Source organism: Podarcis erhardii (assembly GCF_964252035.2).
Source record: "Podarcis erhardii genome assembly, chromosome: 12".
NCBI lineage: Eukaryota > Metazoa > Chordata > Lepidosauria > Squamata > Lacertidae > Podarcis > Podarcis erhardii.
In genome coordinates, this window is record NC_138513.1 from 36827271 (window position 1) to 36851837 (window position 24567).

General features: G+C 43.4%; 1 protein-coding gene and 1 long non-coding RNA gene across 2 annotated transcripts in view; one reads left to right on the forward strand and one right to left on the reverse strand.

The window, feature by feature from the left end:
* The window catches only part of LOC309325843, a 527996-nt gene that overhangs the window by 473697 nt on the left and 29732 nt on the right, over window positions 1–24567 (reverse strand). The window lies entirely within an intron of this gene.
* The window catches only part of RBMS3 (RNA binding motif single stranded interacting protein 3), a 494072-nt gene that overhangs the window by 415572 nt on the left and 53933 nt on the right, over window positions 1–24567 (forward strand). Inside the window, exon 5 of the mRNA XM_081833889.1 lies at window positions 19327–19385. Within this exon, the coding sequence (XP_081690015.1) occupies window positions 19327–19385 (59 nt within the window). The remainder of the gene's footprint in view (window positions 1–19326; window positions 19386–24567) is intronic.

Consider the following 24567-nt stretch of genomic DNA (forward strand, 5'->3'; position numbering starts at 1 on the left):
AGACAAGCTCAGTTTCAGTGGAGAGAAAATTCCTGCCTGGCCCCGAATAGGGTGACCGAGTATTTCCATAGCAAGGTCTAAGCATGGCCTGCCTTTTCACCTTCGGGCAAGGGCAAGGATGCTGTAGAGGGTGGGAGATCAAGCTCTGACTCCTAAGCAGGCGCCAGCTTATAAACTGTGCCCATGAAAGCAAGACCTGTCTCAAAGGTCTCCCCCTGGAACCTCGGCATTTGCCTAATTTGCCTGATAAACGTTTATTCCAGCTCCTGGAATTTCCTAAGAGAAAAAAAGGGCTATTTATCCAGACAAAAGCAGACCCATCGGTTAGGGTTACATCAGTGGTCACTACTTGTTGCTCTCCTGTTCAGAAATGCATTGGGTTGGGGGGGGGATTTTATTTTGTTTTAAAGCAATACTGGTTAATTTTTAACAACTCGCCGTTTGCTTATCAGGGGGTTAAGGGACAGCCACATCAAGGAACCAGGAAGGCAAGCACATTTAATGAGTGTCTTCTGACCTTTTGGAGACACTGGTGGTTCCTATTCTTTCATTATCCTCTTCATTTCTGCTCTCCCCCAGCCTGTTTTCTGCATCTGGCCAATCAACCGTAGCAGCACTGCTGGATACGTCCATTAGGCCCTGAGCTGTTTGCTTATTATTAATGTAAATGTTTGAGAATCTGAAAGCACCCATGGCCTACCCAGGCCAAAGAACAAATAGCAGCTGCATATGTCTCCATCTGGAGTCCCGGTTGCTTGCTCTTATACCCCTTTCCAGGATGAAACATGAAACTTCGTAGCTTGTTGTCTCTCTGCCGGTCAGCATAAGCAGAGGATTCAAACTGTTAAGTGAAGTTGGGTGCTTTTGAGTGTTCTGGAGTTCAGCAATCTTCCCCACCTCTTCTCCTCTTGGAAAGTCATACAATGCAGGCAGATGACGCATGGGAAGATTTGGAGGGGGGGGGGATGGCCTGTCTACCATATACCCCATACACATGCGTGCGTGCGTGCGTGCGCGCGCACACACACACACACACACACACACACAAGTTTCTCTACTGTGAGAATGGCTGAGCTAATGTTGACCCACCTTTTCAGTTTACTAAGTTTATTATTTTTTTTAGACTACCCTTTTAGAAGACACCCTCCACCTTCTGCGATCTATAAATTTAAAAACTGGGTCCAATATGTCTATGAGAGCAGGGTGAGGAATCAGCTCCTGGAAAATAGCAGACATGCTCCTGGCACATCCATTTATCCTCAAAACAAAAACAAAAAAACTAGGTCTGAAGAAAAAGAAAGGAAGAATTTTTTTCCATAGCAAGCTCACCCGCTGTCACGACTGAGCCTAGCCTCTTCCAACGTCTCCCCATCTCCAAATGTTTGGCATTGGCCCTTTCATCCACCAATTTCCCCTGCTCATCGCTATTCTCTGTGGCTGTCTTGTTTTTTGTTTTGTTTTTTGGGGAGGGGGACTTATTGAGCTTTCTTTAGTTTTGCTAGTTTGAGCTATTATTATGGAAAAGCGGCACTTCCAATCTGGGCTGCCGTATATCTGGATTTTCCCAGACATTGGATTGATTTCCACCCGGACACTGCTCCCATACAGGAGGGAGAGGCTTGGAAAGCCCCTACCTACAATTCACACTTTACGAATCTCTCGGTACCACTCACGTATAATTCCCCAAGGAGCACTTTACTTCATGCTATCATGTCATATGTTCTCAGTGGACCTGCTTGGCCATTTCTAGAGTGGAGCGGAAGAATGCCCTTTGTGATTGGCTAGCATCCCCCAGATATGACAGTCTACACGTTCCAGACTAGGGAGCCGTGGGAGGGATTAAGTGTGTGCTCTTTTGATTATTCTGTCAGTTCTTCTTGCCAGGTGGAACATTTCCTCCTCCCCTCTCCTTGTGTACTGTGCTGGGAGTAGACCTCCAGAGTGGATTTGGGGAGATACAGAGAGTGCAAGAGAGGGAGGGAGGGAGGAGACGAAGAAAAGCCCTGTTGCACTAGCAGGACCCCTCGCACTGGTTTTTGCTAGCCTGCTGGGCTAGTTGAATCCAGGCCTATAGCACTTTTCTGGTGTGAAATGCACTTGCAGGAACAAGAGACAAACATGAGGTCTGTGCTAGATTTTCAGCTGTACTTCCTAACCAACTTAAAAAAATAAAATAAAATGAACCCTTGTCATCTTGACACATGGACCTAATTCCAATCAATATTTACTAATGCGCAGGCATTAGGAGAAGAATGTGGCATTCGCCTTTGATTTCCATGGTGGTCACAGAGTAGAAAGTGATCTTTATTCCCTGCTCTCTGCAGAAAAGATGTGGAGCAGTTCTTCAGAAATGTTATCTTAATGCCATAACGTGACTAGTAATAATATTTATAATGAAACGTCAGAAAAACCAAACATTCTGAGCATCGGTTTCTGCTAGCACTCAGAGTTTAAGCATATGGCCTCCCTTTTAACAAGGGGAAACAGAATAAGGGGTTGATGCCTTCAGTATAGTGCCATGCTATCAGTACACAAAACAAAAATGCCATTGTACTCCAAATAGCTAGATTCTCCCCCAGCCGTTTTGAACAAGCAGCAACAAGAGCTTTGCCCCATGCAACACGCAGCAATGTTTATTCCAGGTATTTGGTAACTTCCTGGAATTATTTGACTGAGAAGCATTTATGTATGATTTATATTTGGAAAGCAGGCAGCTATAATGCTCCTTAAGAGGTATTTGTTGGCACGGAAGGTTCTTCCCTGCTTTAGCAATGAGCGCTGTGCACATGTTCCATGTTTACTCTCGCTCCAGTGCACTCCCACTTCCATCGTGGGTACACCTTAGCCACAATCCATATGTATTCTACAGTTTCCTGAGAAATACTCCCTGATGATAATGCTTTCCCTCAAACCTTCTTTCTTCTTTGGCGATCACTCGTAGCTAAGTAAGATTGTCTACCATGAACACGGTTTTAACAGTGAGTCCGTAAGTCACTGCAGAGGCCAATTCTGGATCCACACATCTTTCCACAGTGGGCACATAGGTTTCCGGGTGGGAGTTGATCATGGTGAGGGTTTGCCAAGCACGTTTCTCCCTTTTGTCCTGAGCTCAAGCATCTTCAAAGCCCAAGACACCTTTGTAAAGGCTGTTCTCCAATTGGAGCGCTCGCAGGCCAGTGTTTCCCAGTTGTCGGTGTTTATACTACATTTTTTTTTTAGATTTGCCTTGAGAGAGTCTTTAAACCTCTTTTGTTGACTACCAGCATTAGGCTTTCCATTTTTAAGTTTGGAATGGAGTAGTTCCTTTGGAAGATGATAGTCAGGCATCCTCACAACATGACCAGTTCAACAAAGTTGATGTTGAACAATCATTGCTTCAACACTGGTGATCTTTGCTTCTTCAGTACACTGGCTTTAGTTTGCTTGTCTTCCCAAGTGATGTGTAAATTTTTTCGGAGACACCGTTGATGGAATCTTTTGAGGAGTTGGAGATGGTGTTCATAAGCGGTCCACGTTTCCCAAGCGTGCAGTAAGGTTGGTAGTACAATAGCTTTGTAAACAAGCATTTTGGTTTCCCTGTGAATGTCCCAGTCCTCAAACACTCTGCAATTCATTCGGGAGAAAGCTGCACTCGCAGAGCACTTGCACCTTCCATCTAGTTTGAAAACTTAAGATTGCAGTTAAGCTGAGGTGTGTACATCTGAGACAGTCATTGGACATGTGCAGATCACAGCTTCATTGAATGGTGTTTGTTGGTGTTGTGTTTGTGTATGTCCACAGGCTTTAGCCTAACAATTAGGAAACAACGCTAATGAAAATGGAGAGTTGGGAGGGGGGGATTATGAAAACACCTTTCAGTTTTGCTTCTTTATACAATCACACAGGCACAGTACTTTCTAACAGAGAATATAGATAGCACTGAGCTACTAGAGCAATTAATAGAAAGGAAAAACAACAAAAACAACCCAGGGGCACAGAGGATAATTCTGTTGCTCACTCATTGTACAAAGGGTCTCTTTAAGATGTGGTTGTAATTCTCACTGGTGGAAGAAAAGGGCAGGCTGTAACGATGCGGCTATTAAATATTGCCGGCACTGAAACAAATATTTTATTTTATTTTATTGTATGATTTCTCTTTTGCCATCTCCAGTAAGCTGAAAACAATGGCCTTGTACTGTGTAATAAGGGGAAGGTGGCCTAATAAATATTTTATAGCTCTCCTGAAATTGTTTGGTCTGTTGCTGTCATCTTTATTACACTTTACACAAGGCGGGGAGGGGGGGTTCTTAATTATGTGGAGGTCCCTAGCATTTTTATGCTGCTCTAGCAACACCTTAAAAAAAGAACAAACCACTGGCTGTTAATTCTTCCAGTTATTGCAGCTGCATGCCCATTCCGCTTTTGAACAAAGACCCCCGTTTGGCTCCTGGGCTTGCATTCTTCTGCTGAATGGCAGCCATTCAGAATCGGGCTGGCTCAATGCAAGGGGGCCTGGGAGTATGTGAACATACGTTGATGCCTTTTCACAGGACCAAGTTCCATATTGGTGACTCCAGTGGGTGGGTGATGTAGTTGCAAATATATCCACTGTAAGTGGAACTCCAGCACGTGGAAGTAGGATACTACCCAGTGCCCTAAATCTGGCAACAGGCTCTTTTAGGACCCCTTGTATTAAACACACACCCAAAAACTTATATTTTGGATATTGATATTACTATTATTATTATTATTAGTCAGGTACTGGTGTGGTTGCTCGAGAGCAAACAGGCAAGACTCCGACCTGTCTTTTCCAGGCTTTATTATCTGCGCAAACTATTTACAGTGAAGAGCGTCTCAAGTTCATGTCTGGCTCACTTGCTAGCAGAATCATCCAGCATAACAGTCACGTGACCCCCAACCTTCTCCTCCCTTCCCTTCGCCTAAACCTACTGCGCAGAATGGGCGCTGGCAAAGGGGTACTTCCCTCCCCTCCGGTTTGCTCAGGCTCAGAGTTGAGGCTCTTCCAAGCATCCCTTGCTCCCACGACTTCCTCTCCACTAGAGGCGGGGCTTCCCTCCTCGCCAGAGGAGAAACTGCTTCGCAAGATTTTTGGAGGTTCCCTATAACACAACTGCCCTTCCACCTCTCGCCTCTGAGCTGATGGCAGTTCCCTGACAATTATTATTATTATGAGAATTTATATACCACCCTCTACCCGGCTGTCTCAAGGCAGTTCACAGAATAAAATAAAGATACAGTATAAAATAACAAAATACCTAATAAAAATAAAAAGAGCAACCCAATAGCCCCCCCCCAAAAAAAACATTTTAAAAGGGCATAGGATGTAAATGGGATCAACCAAAGGCCTGGTTAAAAAGGAATGTTTTTGCCTGGCGTCTAAAGGTGTGTAATGAAGGCGCCAGGCAAACTTCCCTAGGGAGAGCATTCCACAGATGGGGAGACACAGCAGAGAAGGCCCGTTGTCATGTTGCCACTCTCTGGACCTCTCGAGGAGGAGGCACATAAAGAAGGGCCTCAGAAGATAATCTCAGGGTCTGGGTAGGTTCATATGGAAAGAGGCGGTCCTTGAGGTATTGCGGTCCTGAGACGTTAATTAATCTCTAAGCCCATATGGTATCCAAATTCATTATGTATAAAAAGGTACTAAGTTGGGCTAGAGTACACTGCAGTGTGGCATATTTCTGGTGGTTTCCAGGTCACCATGCTTGTGGGGCTTGCTCCAAAACATTGGTTGATTGCATGTCTAAGTGATTGCTTGTGTGATAGGTTCAATATAGTGGCCTATCAATAGATTATTCTGATGCCTGCCAGCAAGTGAGGAGTTACATTTGCACCAGACATTGATTAGCATGTTAGGCATCTGGGCCCATTGGAAACCCATGTATGTAGCTCTTCGCCAGTGATGGGGGAGGGAGTCATGTTGCATTTAGAGGCAAACCTACATATTTTGCAATTTCCGAAGCAGCAAGCAAACCAAAACTCCCAAAAATTGCACTTCTCCAAATGTTGCAGCACAGTTCTGCAGCCAAATCATGTCTACAAAAAATGGGGTAAAGTATTAGCAAAATTTGCTTTGTAAGAATGTGTATATTAGGCAAAATTGCGAAAAAAAAGTCTTTTAGGAGAAATTCACTTTAAAATGCAAATGAATTTTCCTGAGAACTTTTGTTCTTTTAAATTGCAAACTGAAAGAACCGTCATCAAAGCATAGAGTTGGAATGGATCCCAAGGGTCATGTAGTTCCGACCTCCTGCAATGCAGGAAATCTCAACATGCAGTCGGTCCCCCATCCAATTTGAAACCATACCAAACCCTAATTAGCTTTGCAAATGTGCTAGCAGTTATATTGCTTCAGAAATGTGAACTGAATTTAAGATTGGAATAATGAGAATCTGAGGGAAATCAAAATGGACAAATTTGCCCATCCCTTCTACTCGCTAATCTGGTTCATACATAATACTAACCTAAGGTTTTGCATTATGTGTCCAAAGCTCTGGACTCTTCTTCTGCCTTCTCTCTTCCGACATGACTGTGAGAAAGAGATTAGAAGCCTTTACTTCCATTTTGAAATAACCAGTTACAGTGGAACCTCAGTTCTCGAATGTCTCTGTTCACGAATGTTTCAGAACCCGAACGCCTAAAACCCGGAAGTAAATACTTCGGTTTTCGAACGTGCCTCAGAAGTTGAACAACTTCCACTGCATGTTTTTCAATTTTCTCAATTGAATTTGCCAACAGCCCTTTGCGCCTCAGTTTTTGAACATTTTGGAAGTCGAACGGTCTTCCGGAACAGATTATGTTCAAAAACTGAGGTTCCGCTGTACTTTTTAATGTCCAAAACCAGAGAAACTGTGGTTAGTTTAACTGTGATTTAGGGAGACTAACCAACTTCTACATTAATTATCCCACATCGTTTCCTTAAACAACAGTTAACCCTAAGCACCATTCTTAGTTTAGAGGAAACAAGTAGCCACAGCGTATGGAAAACCTTATGGAAGTGAAATCTTCTGATCTTCCGATCTTGTGACCTTGCACAGAGGGGGAAGGTGGGGAAACATGTGAGCCTTGGGCTCACCCAAATGCATTCCCATAGCTCTGAAATATGACTTTGCATGATAGCACAACACCATTGGACTAATGAAAATAAAGGCCACCCTTTTCCTCAGTTAGGTCCTTATGGATTGTGTGAGTGAAAGCCTCACAGTCAACTAAGGCAGATAAGTGGTGCCGGCTTACTTTAACACAGCTGGGGGTCTGTTTCTTTTATTTTTCTCTTGCTTGCCCCCCTTTTTCCCTGCAGCAATTCTCTGCAGCAAGAATTTTTGCTAACAGGCAGGCTGCGCTTTTCAAATCTCAGTGGGCCTTCTTCACATTCCCCAGAAATAGGACACATTTCAATCTCTTCCTATCATTAAAGTCTGCAGAGCGACTACAATTCGTGCACGACCCTCTATAAGAGAGAAGCAGCCACCCAACTTGTCAACATGTTCCACTTTGAATGTTGAAGATTTGCCGCTTGCTTTCAATAATGCTGTGGACTTTGTGGAAGAGGGCTTTTGCTTACTTCCCTGGGAGCTTTTATATGCACAGGGCTTGCCGGATCAGGCCGGATGCCAACTGTAAAGTGCTCTTTTGTCTCATGACGTCGCTGTCTCCCAGTTCTGCTAACTGGAGGCGCACGGATGGGGCTTAATACTGCTTGGTAATTGTGTGTGCTGAGAAGTATGTGCTCTCGTAACCCCTCAGATCTCTTAATGCTGTGGATAATTCAATCACACCCACACAAAAATGACATTATTATAACATTAGGGCCTAGTGCAGATTAGCGAAAGACAGGAAATTATAGCGTGCAGGACCGAAATTCTATCCTTGGCTTTGCTGTAGTGTGCGGAGGTGTGCTGAAGGCCCCTTGAAGAAAGCTGATTCACATATGTCCAGCTGGATATTCATTTGCGTGGAGCAATGTAGATTTCAGTTCAGTATTTTGGATCCAGATCCGGAAAAGGAGAAACTATTTGGTGTGGGTGCATTGCATTCTGGCACAGTTAATTAGGAGTGTGCCATATTCTTAAGACCCACCATAGGTTGTTGCTGGAAGTGCCCTCAGCAAGAGCTGGTATTTAAGATATCAGAGCCCAACTTTTCATAACCCACCTATTCTCAGCAGCCAGAAGCATCATAGCCAGACACAGGAGAGACTGGTCAGGAGTAAGCATGGACCAGTGGCATCAAATAGTATGGGAAACAGCCTTATTAGAAAAACCCATAGGAGAAGACGCCTTCACCCTGGTATGGTTCCCCTTTATCACATACACAGCCCAACAACACAACAACAAGAATCAATATGGCTAACCTGGTCCAAAAACACACACATACCCCGCTCACACACAAAAACAAATCTCACTATAGCCAACCAAAGACAACCAACCACATCCTAGGTCACCCCAACCTCTCTCACCCCCAAGGAAATACAACAAGCAAATAGTAAGAGAACCCACACAAGAGACGCTGACAGAAAACCCTACACATAACACTAACTAGAATAGAAGCATTGCCACCCCACCCCACTCACCATTTCCCCCTCTTTCCCTCTCTTAACCTAACATTGTATGCAATACTAAAGTCTCACAATAAGTGAAACTGATCAGTAGAAAACACAACTTGAGAAAGAGACAATGCACATATTTTTGTAAACTAAGAAATCTTATATATAGCTGCCTAGAGTGGCTGGGACAACCCATCCAGATGGGTGGGGTATAAACAATAAAAATTATTACTATTATTAACTTAGCCTTTAATAGCTCATGGAGTTCAAAAAAGGACCAAAATACAGCAAAGATGCATTTGTTCAGTATGAAATCACCACACTAAATGAATGTGGCAAAATTACCTCACAGAGACAACCATTTTTTTAAAAAAGTGTAAATTAGTTCTCAGTCAAGGAGAAATGTGGAACCAACAAATACCATTTTTATTTTTTTATTTTTTAAAAAGCAATGGGTAGCCTACAGACTGCAGGATTTTGTTACTATAAAACGCAATTACGTTATGGTTGTTTTATTTGTTTCGGCTGAAATAATTGCATCAGAGAAAAATGTGTTTGAGTTTCCTCTTTGAGGTGTTAAATACACCCTTTTGAAATGAATAAAACTTGATATATCCCCCTTGAAAATAGAGTGAATAGAAATATTTAATGAGCCGAAAGCTTCCTCTGATACAGTTCCTATAAATAATTTCTGAAAGGAATAAGCTCATCTGGAAAAGCACTGGTATTAGAATTTCACAAATAATTATTACTTTAGAAAGCCCAGACAAGTAGACATCCATAATTTGTAAATAATGAAAAGAAGTTTCTAGGCTCACTTGTGATTTTTGCACACGCTGCGTGAACTCTATAAAATGCTTAACTTGCAGTGATTTGTTTGTTGACAGTCCCTGGTGGTAGAAGACTTTCATCTTTTCTCTCTCTCTCTCTCTCTCTGAAAAATGGAGTTTTATGTTATTCTGTTTTTCTACCCAGAAGCACTATATGTTTTAAAAAGTGAAGGGGAGACTAATGGATTGAATGAAAAAGCCATATAAAATGCAGAATGAGTCGTCATCTTAGATTAAACACTGTGTGATCCTACACATGCTTACTCAGAAGTAAGTCCCATTAATGCAGCTTACTCAGAGGTTAAATGGGTATAGGATTGCAGCCTGAAGCTGTTGCTAGATTATTGGTTCATTTTTGGCAAAAACTGCATGTGGCTGAAATACTACTGTATTTTGAGCACTTGCTATCCTTCCCACAGACTGGGTGAAGTTTATCATCTGATCTGGATCCTGGTGTCCCAAGATTTGTATACCTGCAGGAATGTTTAGTATTCTAAGTCTGTTCACTTGGGGGGGGGGGGAGCAGTAACTGGATGAATGACCTGCTGTTCAGAACTTTTATAATTGTGAACAACATGTTCTCTCTCTCTGAATTCCAGAAAACATCCTCTAGTGATTCTCTCTGCCCCCACTTCTCCCCATGGTAGGGCTTTAAGTCACTGGGTGTACACATGTAAACACAGGTACACACACACACACACACACACACACACACACACACACACACACAAACACAAACACACATGCTATTTTTTTTTTAAAAAATATTTTTTAAATGTGCCTTGTAATGTTGTCTCTTGATGTTTATATTTTGACAGCATAATCCTATACATGTCAAGTAAAGGTAAAGTGACCCCTGACCATTAGGTCCAGTCGTGGCCGACTCTGGGGTTGTGGCGCTCATCTCGCTTTATTGGCACACGGAAACACTGTTTACGTTCCCGCCGGAGCGGTACCTAGGCTCTGTGGTTTAACCCACAGCGCCACCTGCGTCCCACTATACACGTCTTCTCAGAAGTAAATCTAATAGCTCAGTCGAGACTCTTATGAGAGCATGAGACTCTTATTCTCAGGGTTGTGGGTTTGAGCCCCACGATGGGCAAAAAATTCCTGCATGACCCTTGGGGTCCCTTCCAACTGAACAATTATTCTATGATTCTGTGATTCTAATAGCTTTCAATGGAATCTATTTCTAGGTAGATAGGCACTGCATTATAGCCCAAGTTATGCAATGGTATAGTCATCTTGAGCTCATTGAGAAAAGGTGGGTTTATTAGCCTTTTACTTAAAAAAAAAAAAAAGTAGCTTCATTTGTTAATAATCACATATTGGAGTTTTGGTGATTTTTTTTTTTTTTAAAGGGACACAAAAATAATGAAAAACATGTAAGTAGAAAAATAGGGGTTTGAAATGCAAAGCCACTGTTTTATTATATTTATTTATTTAGCTCCTAAAATTTATATACTGCTTGATAATCAAAGAATCAAAGCTTACAAAAACAATAAATTTGTTGCTTAAAAAATTTAGAACTCCAGTTGAAAACATACAGAAGGTTAAAACCGCAGTAGAACAGGCTAAAACAAACAAAAACTCATACAAACGTCTAAACACCTTGCTAAGCTTGTCTAAATAAGAATATGTTTAGCAGGCGACAAAAAGAATACAGTGATATCAAGAGGCAAGGAGTTCCAAAGTTTCATTGCTGCCACACTAAACGGCTGAGTTCTTCCGGACATGGTGTGGGTATTTATGTGGTACTTGGCCAAGTGCCAATTCTGCCAACTGAGTGGGCAGATTCATCTGCAAATTTGTAAAGCTTTTATGTTTCACAAAGCGATTGTCGTTATAGCAGGTGATGGACAGTAGCAGATAGATGGTGGGACAATCTTAAGCGAGAGGCAGGCATTTCACAGGGTGAGAGAGAAAGGAAAAGCTAGTTCCCAAGTTGAGAGTTAGAAGCGTTTGCCATTTTCTTTGGGTACGGGGGTGGGTGGGATTAACGGCTAGTTTTGTACACTGAGAAGTGTTCCGCTACTGATTTCTTCCTTATTTTTCGGAAGACTGCTGCGTTGTGTTTTATAGTTGCACCTGAGACATTCACTTCCGTTATGAGCAATTTTGCAGGGGCTAAGTTGTGGCGTTTATTATTTGGGTATGATTTGATATGCTGCCTGGTATGCCTTGCTCATTATGAATTATGTACAGTTATGTTACCATGTTTGGCTTATTGCTTGTCAAGATCCCAAGACCTCCCCCAATAAATAAAGACACAATTGACACGGAATTTAGTTTAAGGTTACTGGCATAATTTTGGCCACAACTTTATTGATTACAGATCGTGAGTGGTTTGCTTAGGCATTGGTTCCCGGCTAGCTGCACCTGAGCTCAGCGGGGCAGCACTGACGCCTGGACTCTGGGAAAACATCCTTGGGGAGAATTGGACCAGGTTCAGACTCAAGCTCACCCCAAATGCTCCCAGGGGCTCTGGCGTGGCCTTAATCCCTGGAAGGGGATCAGACAAAAGCAAGGCGAGCCCCTGGATTCCTTTAACGGAATTCCCTAGCATTGGAGGGGCAGGCACAGCCTCACCACATCCCCTCCACCACCATTGAACCAATGCCTAACCGCCAAGCCTTACAAAGTTGTGACGATTTGCTACGCAGCAGGTGAAACCCAAGTGGCACCAGCCAATCAGCCAAATGGGAAAATTCCTACCGGGCCCCTGTCCCAAGAACAGATGACCCACGACGGCATAGCAAGGTCATAATGAACCCTAAATAGAGGGAGGGTTTTTTTTCCAGTGCATGAGGCGAAAAAGAGGAAGCTCAACGCAACGTGCAGCGGTATATATGGGTCCCTCGGTTAAGACATGAAATGATCCCATTGGCCAGATTTACGCCAGCAACCGAGGGACCGCCAATCGGGTTGTTGTGGCTCTCCAATCGCTCCCACCCACAACAGCAGTGAAGTCAGTCTTGGTGATCTCACCACAACACGTGCTCTCTGGGAGGAGGACATGATTTATTTGAATTGCTTTTACATGGTTTTGTTTTAGTTGTATTTGTATTGTATAGGTGTTATTTATTTATTTATTTATATCATATTGAGAGGTGTCCAACCAACCAGTTCCAATAGCTCGGGGACTTTCAGATGTGCAGTGAAATTTCTCTATCCTCTTCCCTTCCCTGTGTGTGTGCCCCGTAAACCTGTTCCAGAGGATTAGGGTAGGGGAACAGATTTAGGGGTTGCACAGGGAGAGGGGAGGGGATTTCCTTTGCACAGCTGCAAGTCCTTGTGTTAGCAGATGTGTTCCGTTGGCTATTGCCCCTTTGTTAAGTTCTACCCTATTTTGACAAAGACTAGTATCTAAACCTTAAAAATACAATAAAACAAACAACAACATATTTCAGTGGAGATCTGACAGCTGGCAGGCATATTTTGGGAGAAATTCTGGAGCTACTTTGCCCTTTATTTCCATTTTGAAACACATTCTCTCTTGAATATTGTCCTAAACTGCAACGTGGGACCCATTTAGATTGGTTGAAGCTAATTGAAGTGGGTGAGATTTAAGCAGCTGAACTGAGTGCAGGATTATAGCCTTGGTTAATGACTGTGAGTACTGCATCAAATCACCATAGTGACAGGCAGCTATATCCAGTGCTTTTTTTTCTAGAAAAAGAGGTGCAGGAATTCCCACTCTTTTTTTGACAGACAACCCTAAATTGGTGAACTGAGGGCGGGGGGCAAAGTTGTTGAGTTCTGGGCGTTGTGCCACTATACAGTTGCCAGTACGGTGCAAAGAGGTGGTGGAACTCTGTTCCAGTGAGTTCCAGATGAAAAGAAGCCATGACTATACCTGCAAAGGAGTAAAGTAAGTGAATTTAAGACAGTGTGTTTCACTTTTGTCCCAAGTACCTGAGTCATTTGGAATAATTCTCTAGTTAACTAGTTTGTAGAAACAAAACAAATTCCTTCCAGTAGCACCTTAAAGACCAACTAAGTCAGTTCTTGGTATGAGCTTTCGTGTGCATGCACACTTCTTCAGATAGTTTGTAGAACTAAGCTTTAGGAATATCCAGTGAAAAGACACAGGAGACCACAGGTTAAATTACCAATCAAGTTAAATTACAACACAGTCATGAAAACCACTTGGCATTGGCATAGTAACTGAAAATAATTCTGGGAAGTCAGTGAAATTTAGAAACAGAGTTAAGCATTTGGTTCCCATTGATCTCAATAGGAATTTAGTATGCTGAATCCAGAGAGAATTATGCATACTAACTCTTTCAAAAGCAAATATTACAGGACGTTAAAATAATGGGAAATAGGGATGCACTTTAGTCTGCTCTGACTAAGAAAGGGCAGATTACCCTATTTCTGTTTAATTTCAGTCTTGCATACAGTCAGTTTAAGGTCTAGACCCTTTAATGACTTTAAAAGATGTGAAAGAACTTAATCTAAATTATAAAATGTGTACAAACTGCCTTCACTGGTACGACTTCTAAAACACTTTTTTTGTATGCTTTCCAATGCAGTTTCCCTAAAATACATTTTTTTGTGCATACTTATTTGAAACCAAACTGGCTTACAAAATTCAGAGACGTATGGGATCTGATTGACTCCATGGTCCAAGAAAGCAGAATAGGTTTGCCTTGCTTTGAAATGCAGACCCTATGATCTTCTCTTCCATCTGCTGTCTAAGTCTTTATGATAAGGTGGGAATGAAAACTTGAGCAGTAATCTCCAAGCACTTGCTCCAAAGCAGTCTTGAATTTAATGAGAAAACCCACATATTTTCTAATTACCAATAATTATCTTAAAACAGATCTTCTGTGAATACTCTATGTGTGCATCCCAAATTATGGTCTGAGCTCAGAATCATTCACTCAGCTATTTAAAGGGGGTAGGGTGGAATTGTGTATGTTGCCGCATTGCTTCCTATTATAACAAGATTATGTTGCAATCTTCTTACTGGTAATTATTGCAGCATATTATTCTCCTTTCACATGTAACCAGTACATATTTCTGTGCTTATTTGCCAAGGCATTTGCCTTTTATTTTTACTTCCAAATTGCTTAACTTGTTGGAGGCCTTGGAAATCTAATTACTCCTGTATCAGTAGCATAACCAGATTAAAAAACAACAACCACGTTCCCCCATGACATTTCTGAACAAGACATCAATCAAACTTTGTTGGCTGAGGAATATTGCTTCAGTAAGCCTTGTTCCATATATTAACTTTTAATGTGAAATATCAGGGCAAGGATGGATTGGTTTTTATAATTATTGTAGATAATTATTTAAGATAATGCAACTCCTACGTCTTGGTGCATATTTTAGCAACATTATTTTCTGGACAAAAGAGTTTTGTGAATTACCAATAGATTATGGAAGTGAAATACAGGCAACATTTACATGTGTTCAGTTGATGCACGACTGCACATATGTGTATCACAGTGACTCAGAAGTGGCCAGATCAGGGCAGAGGCGTGGGCATGACGAGGACAAGGCATAATGAGCTTATATACACTCAACTGTTGCATGTGATGGCATGGAACGTAACTCCCATGCAATTGGGTGGTTGCTTGTATAATATTATAATAAAATAAACCATGCAAAATCTTAAATTAACAACTTAGAAATCAAGAATTCTTAAAATATCAACAGCAAATTTATTGTGCTAGCCATTGGCCTTGACAACTTCTAAATACCTTGGTTTTCGAACAGCTTAGTTCTTGAACATTTTGGCTCCTGAATGATCGAAACCCGGAAGTGACTGCTCCGGTTTTCGAACGTTCTTTTGGAAGCCGAACATCCGACGGGGCTTCCACGGCTTCTGGTTGGGTGCAGGAGCTTCCTGTCGGTGACAGTGAATGAAAGTCAAGAGAGAGAGGCTGGCATTCAACTCTACTCCTACTCAGAACAGACCTATTGAGGTTTATGGACTTGACTGGAAGTCTGTGAAATTCCAAACTAAAAATCTGCACATGTGCACACACAAACACGGTGATACGAGAATACAGAGTTAAATATTGTTAGTCTCAGAGGTGTTTTTAAAAAAAAGAACAAACAAACAAACAAACCATGGTTAGTATTAAAAATTAGCAGGCCAGCTCTGTTATGCATTATGCCATTCCATGCTATTTGCATGTAGATTCCCATTGTGTAATGCCCTTTCGGTATCCCCGCGTGACAAGAATTAAAATTGCATCGCTTGCAATGATGAGAAGAGCCATATCCCCAAAGACAAATTACAGCGCCAGACATCTAAGCAAGAAAAATTGGTTATCAGATGTTATTGTTCCATTTATGACCAATTATCAGAACTTGGGGTCTTGGATGCTGCAATTAATTATTAACTTTTATTTAGGAAAAGCTTGTCTTATTTTTCGCTCCATAAGACACATTTTTTTCCTCCTAAAAAGTAAGGGGAAATGTCTGTGCGTCTTATGGAGCGAATGTGCGGTCCCTGGAGCTGAATCGCCCGAGTGCAAGGGCAAAAATCAGATTGTGTGTCACGGAGGAGGGAAGGCTGTAGAGAGGAGGCTGTTGGGGTTCCTATATCGGGCATATTTTAGTGTGTGTGTAGAGGCGTGTGAGTCATGTTGCTGCACAGGAGAGCGCATGGTTAAAGGGGGCGTTTGAGTGTCCTTGTGTGTGGATCCCCTCGATCGCTGTATGGCATCCCAAGGCTACCGTCTGTTCACCAGCCCTGTTCCCCTTGCCTAATTATTGTAGCGCCTTCCTAAGGATTCAGTTGTGACTCCTATTTTGTTTTGCGCTCCCTGCCGCCTACGGTTTTAACTGGGCGGTTAAAGTCAGCCTCTGCTCCCCTCCTTTTGTTCTTGTCCCTTTCTGGCAGGGAGCGCACAGCTGCAGTGAATTCCTTTCCTGCCCTCTGCCTCAGGGTCTTACTGCCCACCCTCTTGTGTTTTCGGTTGCTGTGTTTACTCGGATCGGGCCAGTGGTGGCCCGTTCCCCTTGTTCAGCGCGTCTGCTTGCTGCGAGGTGACGCGGCTAGGAAGGAATGAGCAGCGGGACACAATCCTTTCCCCTTCCGTTGCTCAGCGCCGGCCGCGGCAGCGTCACCTCGCAGCAAGCAGACGCGCTGAGCAAGGAGACTGGTGGCAGACAAACGCAACAAGGAGCAGGGAAATCCCCTGCCTTCATGGCAAGCAGAGGGGAAAGGACCGTGTCCTTCGTGCTAATTCCTTCCTAGCTGCACTGTACACAGGCTCCAGCCCACGCAGATCAATTTCCGGCGGCTAGGAGCGCAACCGATGGCTGCCGCCGCCGCCTCCTCCTCCTCTTCATGCTCCAGTGCTGCTGCAGCGTCCAGGAAAGCATGCCAGGGACGCATAGGCAGCCGGAAAACATGCAGGTGGGAGAAAGAGAGAGAGAGAGAGAGCGCGCGAGCTGGCTTGGGTGGTGGTGGGGAGAACTTTTGCCTTCCTTTCTGAAGTGAAGGCACAAGACTGGGGGTTGATCATTAGGTGAGCTGCGCACAGCTGAGCTGCATGCAAGCTGCCGGCTAGCCCTGTGGAGCCTCCTTTTATTGAGACAAACATGCAAACCAGGCAGATACATTTTGGGCTGTGACCTTTACACATCTTCGTTCCCAAGATCGTGGGGTGGTACAAAGTTATTTTGGCACCTGTTTCCACCGCGTCATTTTCCCCTTGCACAGTGTATGACGAAGGAGACAAAAGGTCTCAGGGACAAAGGTTACAGACAGGACACCGCAGACTACTGAGACCGCAAAAGGTTAGACAGAGGGAACGATGTTCAGACAGCTGTGGCTTGTCTGGGGGGGGGGATGTGCCCCGCACCCCAGCGTCACGCGTGCAGGCAGACTGTGACTGCCTGTTGGTGGGGAGTGTGCTCCCTCCGGACCCCACTCCCCACTCCCTACACTTTCCTCCCTCCCCTTAACCCCCTCTCCTGCATTGTTAGCCACCTCCTTCTCTACACACCCCACACATGCCGCTTGCCCCTCCAGGGTTTTCCTTCCCTCCCCACTTAAAACTCCTCTCCTACAACATTTGATTCAGAATATTCCCCCCTTGTTTTCCTCCTCTAAAAACTAGGTGCGTCTTATGGTCAGGTGCACATTATGGAACAAAAAGTACAGTATGTCCAATTGATTCGGCTACACCGTTGCATTGACATTTAAGTGTTTTATTGCTATGGACAATAAGTACTGCTATGAATACTTCCTTGGGCACCAGGTGTGTAAGGCCTGTTGACCTGGAGCAATGAACAGGATGGGGCATGTGTAGGTTAAACATGACCACAACTTTATTGGTTGCAGAATATCAGGATTTTGCACAGGACAGAGCAAGGATCCTATTAGTGGGCAGCCCACCTGTTGGCCAATGTCTCTCCTAACCTGTGTGCTGGGTATCCCTGAGGGCAGGGTCAGCCTTGCCCAGGAGAAGGACTGAAGCAGCCATCTTGTGTGGTGAAATCCCACAATGCATTGCCTTTGCTGGTACTCTACTACCAGCCACTTCCAGGGCCGCACAGCTGCTGCTGCTGCTTCCGGCGAGATGCCACTGAAGATTAAGCTAACAGCCACATTCTATGAATACATTATCATATACACTGTACGAAGAGCTTTTACACACAGAACAAAGATTGGGCATCATTATGCTTTGGAAGGTTTTGCTAATGCAGAATCCTGCAACTTGCCTTTTGACCAGGACAGGACTTATTCTGGCTCCCTACTGGCTTCCAGACACAATTCAGAGTGCTGACAATGACCTTTGAGTTGCTACATGGTTTGGGGCAGGAGTGGACAATGTGGTCCCCTCCCAGATGTTGCTGGACTCCAACTCCCATCAGCCCCAGACAGCCTCTTCCAGAAGAAGAAAAAAATATAAGCCCTTTTTGTGGAATTCCAGCTTTCAGTTCTATCAGAATTGTGTCCGGCCACTTCTTTCTTTGTATTTCAGTGTCTATTTAAAAACTGGGAGGGCATTTAGTATTGGCTGAAGGTTTCTTGATTTAATTTTATGGTACGCAGTTATTTGGTTTCAAGTGCATTTTTAGACTTATTGATTTTTAGAAATAGCTTTTAATTTTCTTTCAATGGTGATTTTTGATTGTATCTTTCTTAGCACAGCTTTTGTGGCAATGGCATGGTGCTAAGTCAAGAAATAAATGCAATCTGGCGGCCTTCCAAGTTCTCATATTTCGAGAGGGAGAAAAAATTCCCTCCATTCACACCAGTCATAATTTTACAAACCTCCATAATGTTCTCTTCCCTTAGTCACCATTTCCACCCCAAAAATCTAAAAATCCCTCCATGCGCAATTGCACACAAATCAATGCGGTGTGTTCTGAAAACAGGCATCCCCTTGGGCTGGCTGCTGAAAGTCTCCCATATGTTCCACTCTGGCATTGCCAATTTCAGAGAGTGGTCCATTCTGTGTCTTGGAAAATCACCCATTCATCTCATTTAACCAAGGGAAAAAACACAGGTTTAGCCTGATCTAATCAACACTCAGGAAAAAAACATCTTTGTTTTTTTGTGTTTTTTTTTTAAATCATTTTTATTAACCGGCCAATTAAATCACATCACATAAATTCCGAATTACAAAGCCGAATTTTGAATTTTGTTGGGGGGACCCATATTTCAAGATCCGAAGGGGGATTTGTTTGCCTTGACATCCCCCAAATCTGCCACTGTAATTGGTCTCTTTGTTGATTATCAAAGTGCAAGCATAGAAAATTAACCACCTTTGTAAGGGTAGCTTTTGAAGGTCAGGTGAGAAATGCAAATACAGCATGCAGGACATTACCATACAATATTGTTTGTGCTGCACTTTTCAGGAGCACTTAAGTCTCCTTTTCTTTTAAGTATGCTTGACAACTGGATCAGGTTTTAAACAACAATAAAATGAACATCCCTATTTCTCTCCCCGCCCCCCCCCTACTTTTGTTTTTCAGGTATGGGAAAATTGTATCCACAAAAGCAATTCTAGACAAAAACACAAATCAGTGCAAAGGTAAGTGCCAAAAGTCCTCCCTGCAAATTCCACATCAGATTGATTGACTGGTGTTTGCGCTGCAAAAGTTCAGACTCTGGCGGTGCAATCAACATAATGTACAATATATTGAAAACATGTTTAATAATGCTGTGGCTTCGAGTTCTACTTCCAGTAACATTGCTCATTAATTTTTTTCATTAACAAACAAAATGAAAATCACAAATCAGAACAACTATCAAATTGCTTCGGCAGCAAAGTAAATTACCTCCTAACCACACAGTGTCATCTGATTTGAACAATATTATCGGTGATGCAAATTGATTTCCTATGTAAAAATTTGAAACTCTTGGGAAAGCTTTCCCAAGCAAATCCTCATTCTGCTTTTCTCTCTTTTGACATCTTGTGCTCTGTTCTTATAAGAAAATGTTAACTGTGGCCCAACTGCATCGCTTCGAAAATAGTGGCGTAGTGGAATGAAAATGAATCTGTGTAGCTCTATTTTCATTTAATGGCTAATGCTTTAAAATATGTTTTGTCGTTTAAATGAATCTGAATGCAGAGTGCATCAGTGTGGCATAGTATGGTTGCCTACATAATATTTTTATTCCTACATGTTTTGTTTTTTTCTTGATATGCAAAATATACTTATGGCAGGGAGTGGTGAACTTGGGCCTAGGGGCTGAATTTGGCCTTCCAGGCTTCTCTGTCTCTCCCTAAAAATTCATCCCAGGCCATTCCCCTCACTTGTCCTTTTCCACACCATCCCCAAGTGCTTTTGCCCTGGTAGGCGTGTGTCCTTGAACTCCCTCTTGCTTGCCTGCATGGGTGAATTTGTGTGTGGAAAGCTACAGGGAGGTGAAACTTTGCACGACTGGAATGTGGTCTGCTGCTGAGAAACAAGAGCCATGTCTGTTGCTCTGTCTGCTTTTTCATCTGCCCTTTCGCCCTTCCTTGAAAGGTTGGTTATGAGGAGAAGCTGCCCTTGGCCTGAAAACCCCCCCACCACATATCCTACCCCTGTTCTAAAGCGTAATAATGGAATTTGTAATTGATTTATCAACACATTATCTCTTTTGTGGGGAGATGTTTCACCGGAGTTCCGACTCTTGCAGCGCAGTTTACATCTTTATACCATAAAATATTCATTTTGCACGTCCGGTATCCACCATTAATCTTCTGTCTGGGAACCGTTGCTCAGACAGAAATAACAAGTGTGGATTATAGCCTTAACTTGTTAGGGTGCCAGATATCAAGGAGTAGCGGCGGCTTTGATTGACATGTTTTGCACTTCCACCACAATTATTTCAAATCTGACGCCATTGTGGTTCAGGTCCCCTTTGGAATGGGCTCGATTCTTCTCTGGCCTTCCTTGCTACTGCCCATCCCCTTTCTCAAGACCCTCCCTTACTAAGTCAGTGGGAACAGCCGCACAGAGAGGCCTTGACTCTCACAAGTGTTATTGACAGTAGCGCCCCATAAAGCAGCATAGATGGGGCACCGATGTCCTTCCTGTGCCCCTTTCTCCTTCTGGCAATTGCCCGTCACATGCTGTGTTCAGAAGCTTGGGAGAGCAGCAAGGCTCCACCTACATCGCCACAAGGTCTGCTACTGCTTCTTGACATTGCTCACTGAAATAAGGAGGTAGGGACAGTATCATTTCCAGAAGTTAAATCAAGCAACATGGGGACTGCGTTTCCGATGCCTCTCTGTTTCATTGTGTGTCGAATCCTTTTGTGTGACAATCCAGGCCACAGGGAGGTTGTTGAGAAGCCATCTCATCATCCTTTGGCGAGTTCTGCATTTGGAAAAAAGCAGGTAGCAGGGAGGGTTTCTGCCATGTTTGGGAACACAATAGGTGTCTGCTTGGAATAGAGCGAAGTTCACACAAGTTGTTGTGGTTCAGATCCAAAGTGGGAATTAACTTGTAGAGGTGGGTCCCTCCTAAATCAAGCTGAGGGGACGGAGGCTGGGCCAACACTGGATTTCAGGCCCAAAGTACATGGGGTGTCAGGCAAGTCTTAAATGCAGGCCTGCATTTCAATTACAGTGGTACCTCGGGTTACAAACACCTTGGGTTACAAACACTTCAGGTTACAGACTCCGCTACCCCTGAAGTAGTACCTCAGGTTAAGAACTTTACCTCAGGATGAGAACAGAAATTGCGCGGTGGCAGCAGGAGGCCCCATTAGCTAAAGTGTTACCTCAGGTTAAGAACGGTTTCAGGTTAAGAATGGACCTCTGGAAGGAATTAAGTTCGTAACCAGAGGTACCACTGTATGTCTAAAATGGAAGGTAGCACACAAGTGAAAAATGTGTGTCCAGTGGAGTCTTTCTCGCTTCAGCTATGTCATTCTTGCTTGGACTTTTAATATGGGTTCCTGGTTAGGTAAAGAGGACTCTGCAGGATGAGCTACAGCAAACTTGGTGTCCCCCTATGCTGCGGGTCCAAATTCTCATCAGCCTGCGCTGCCAGCGTTCAGGGATGATGGGAGTTGTAGTCCAACAGCATCTGAGAGGGCAGGGGTAAGTATGACGAGGGAACAGAAGTCTGCACAATCCTTTTGGTCCTTTAAATTGCATCATCTCCTTGTTAGACTAAATTGAGTCGGACCCACAATTTGGAGGCACGGGTCTGCATGCTAAATCAGCTGTGACATATTCTCGAAACAGAATCACCTGCATCTTCAAGATCTTAAAGGCAGCCTTTCTGGTGTTGGACGGAGCAGTGGGTGATAATGCCGTAAAGGTTACTGTGCGTAGTCAAAAGCTTTTGAGAACCTTGGGTTTTTGATAGCCTTGTAATTTCGGATCGGAGTAGCATTTCACATTAGCTTCACTGTCTTATCTTTGCTTTTTGATCTCATTATACTACCTACACACATCCTTTCCCCCCTGGAAATCTTTCCAAATTACTTCAGTTATCATGATGTAATTCTCTAGTGAGGATGTGAGAGGAGTCCTACTTCCATGGCTATATTCATATAAGACTTCAGAATAGAAGTCCCCCCCCCCCAAAAAAAGACCCCACCATATACATATCTGATAATTTGTTCAATGGAGAGCAAGTAGCTAGAGCATATGTGTGAATATCCAATTGCCAACTCACCTAGGGGGGTTAAATGAGGGTTTTCTCAAGGTTATTACAGTCTGTCTGGAGCTGTTGCAGAACCACACTCCAGGGAGAACTCACTCTACTTTCTTGTAACATTGACAGCGTGAGGATATTTAAAAGTTCCCCTGTTTCCCTGCTAAACTGTACAGATCTTCCTCAGAGGTGCTTCCCATTGGTACAGTGAAGGGGAAAGACTGAGGTGGGGGGGGCAAAGTTACTGGTCTTTTTTCGGAACACCAGAGAAATTACCGTATTTTTTGCACCATAACACTCACTTTTTTCCTCCTAGAAAGTAAGGGGAAATGTCTGTGCGTGTTATGGAGCGAATGCCTGCGGGTAGTGGTGGGGATCTGCTGCAGTCGTGAGCAGAGGATCCATGGTTCCCCTTCCTTCCCTCCTCCGTGGTTACAAAGCATGGATCCACATGGATCCTCAGGACTTTTGCATTGGGCTACTCCAAACTCACTGTCAGATCACATGTCTGTGGCCACAGCATGAACCACAAAAATCATATATCCACTATTTCGTTTAGAATATTTTTTTCTTGTTTTCCTCCTCTAAAAACTACGTGCGTGTTATGGTCTGGAGCGTGTTATAGAGCGAAAAATACGGTAATAGAATCGTAGAATTCAACCCTCTGCAATGCAGAGTCTTCTTCCTCTGACAAGTAGTAGTAGTAGTAGTAGTAATAATAATAATAATAATATATTAATTATACCCCACCCATCTGCCTGGGTTTCCCCAGCCACTCTGGGCAGCTCCCAACAGAATATTACAAACACGATAAAACATCAGACATTAAAAACTTCCCTAAACAGGGCTTTGTAGCTTGTTTGCAGTGCGAAGTCCAAGAATGAGGGGAAATAAGTGGAGGCTGGAAACATATTTTCTTTGATGGCATTCCCATTTCACACACGTAGTTCAAATGGTAGTAACACTTCCTTGCGTCGTGATTTGCATTTCTAAGGAGAAGCTAAAGATTTGCATTTCTGCGGAGGGAATATATTTGTTGAAACTCGTGTGTTTCACAAGTTGAACCTAAGCAGCCAGCACTGAGTTCAGTAGTTCCCAGAAAAACTGTGCATAGGATTACAGCCTTGCTCTTTGCTGCGCCCCTGCTCCTGTGTGTTGTGAGTCAATGTATAAGTGAATCAATGCCTGGATTCTCGTGGTGGGCATGGCTATGAAGGCTGTCGAGATGAGCTCTTGCACTTCAAAATTTACGATACCACTGATTGCCCTACCTTTGGAAGTGAGGAAGGTGGTGGTATTCAGAGTTTTGCTGTGTTGAAACCCCACCTCAGGTCCTTTCTGAAGGTTTCCCACAGGCCATTGCAAGAACCAGATGCTGGACTCGATTCTCCATTGGCGCGATCCGGCAGGCTCTTCTTATGCACACATGGAAGTCTCCCCTGGTGCTATTCACCTGGCACCAACCTTGCAAAGTTTTAAGCCCCAGGTGAAATGTGTCCTGCTTCCTGTGCCTTCAGTGGGATTGCGATGTTTGCTTTTGCTGCCATTACGAGATTCTGTTTTTATTATTCCTGTTATTCATATCTGGCTTTGGGCTGCTTTCTGCTTTGAAGTTCTGTGCTCCACTGAAATAATTTCTGAATAGACACACAGGAAAGATTCTCTCTGCACATCTGTTTTATTTTGGTAACTTTGAAAATGGCTCCCCTCCTCCAAAAAACACACACATTTTTGTTTTTTGTTTTAACGTAGAAGCTACCCTGAGAGTCTTTTCTAAGACTGAAAAGTGTGTTAGGAATAGGCTAAATTAATAAATGGTTAAATAAATAAATGCATTTGATTTATTAAATTTATACCCCGCTTTCCCTCCAAGGGACTCAAAGCCATACATGTGATCCCTCCATTTTTATTGTCACAGTAACTCTGTGGTGTCTAGGCAGAGAGATGACTGGCCCTATTGACTTCATGACTGAGTGAGGATTTGAGACTCCCCAATGGCTCTGTCTCCCAGTTGCCCAGCCTGCAGCCGGCCAGTTACTAGCTGCCAGCTTCTAGCTAACATAGTTCTCAGCTCTGTCCTTTGCCCTTCTAACTACCAGAAATTCTAGATTCAGG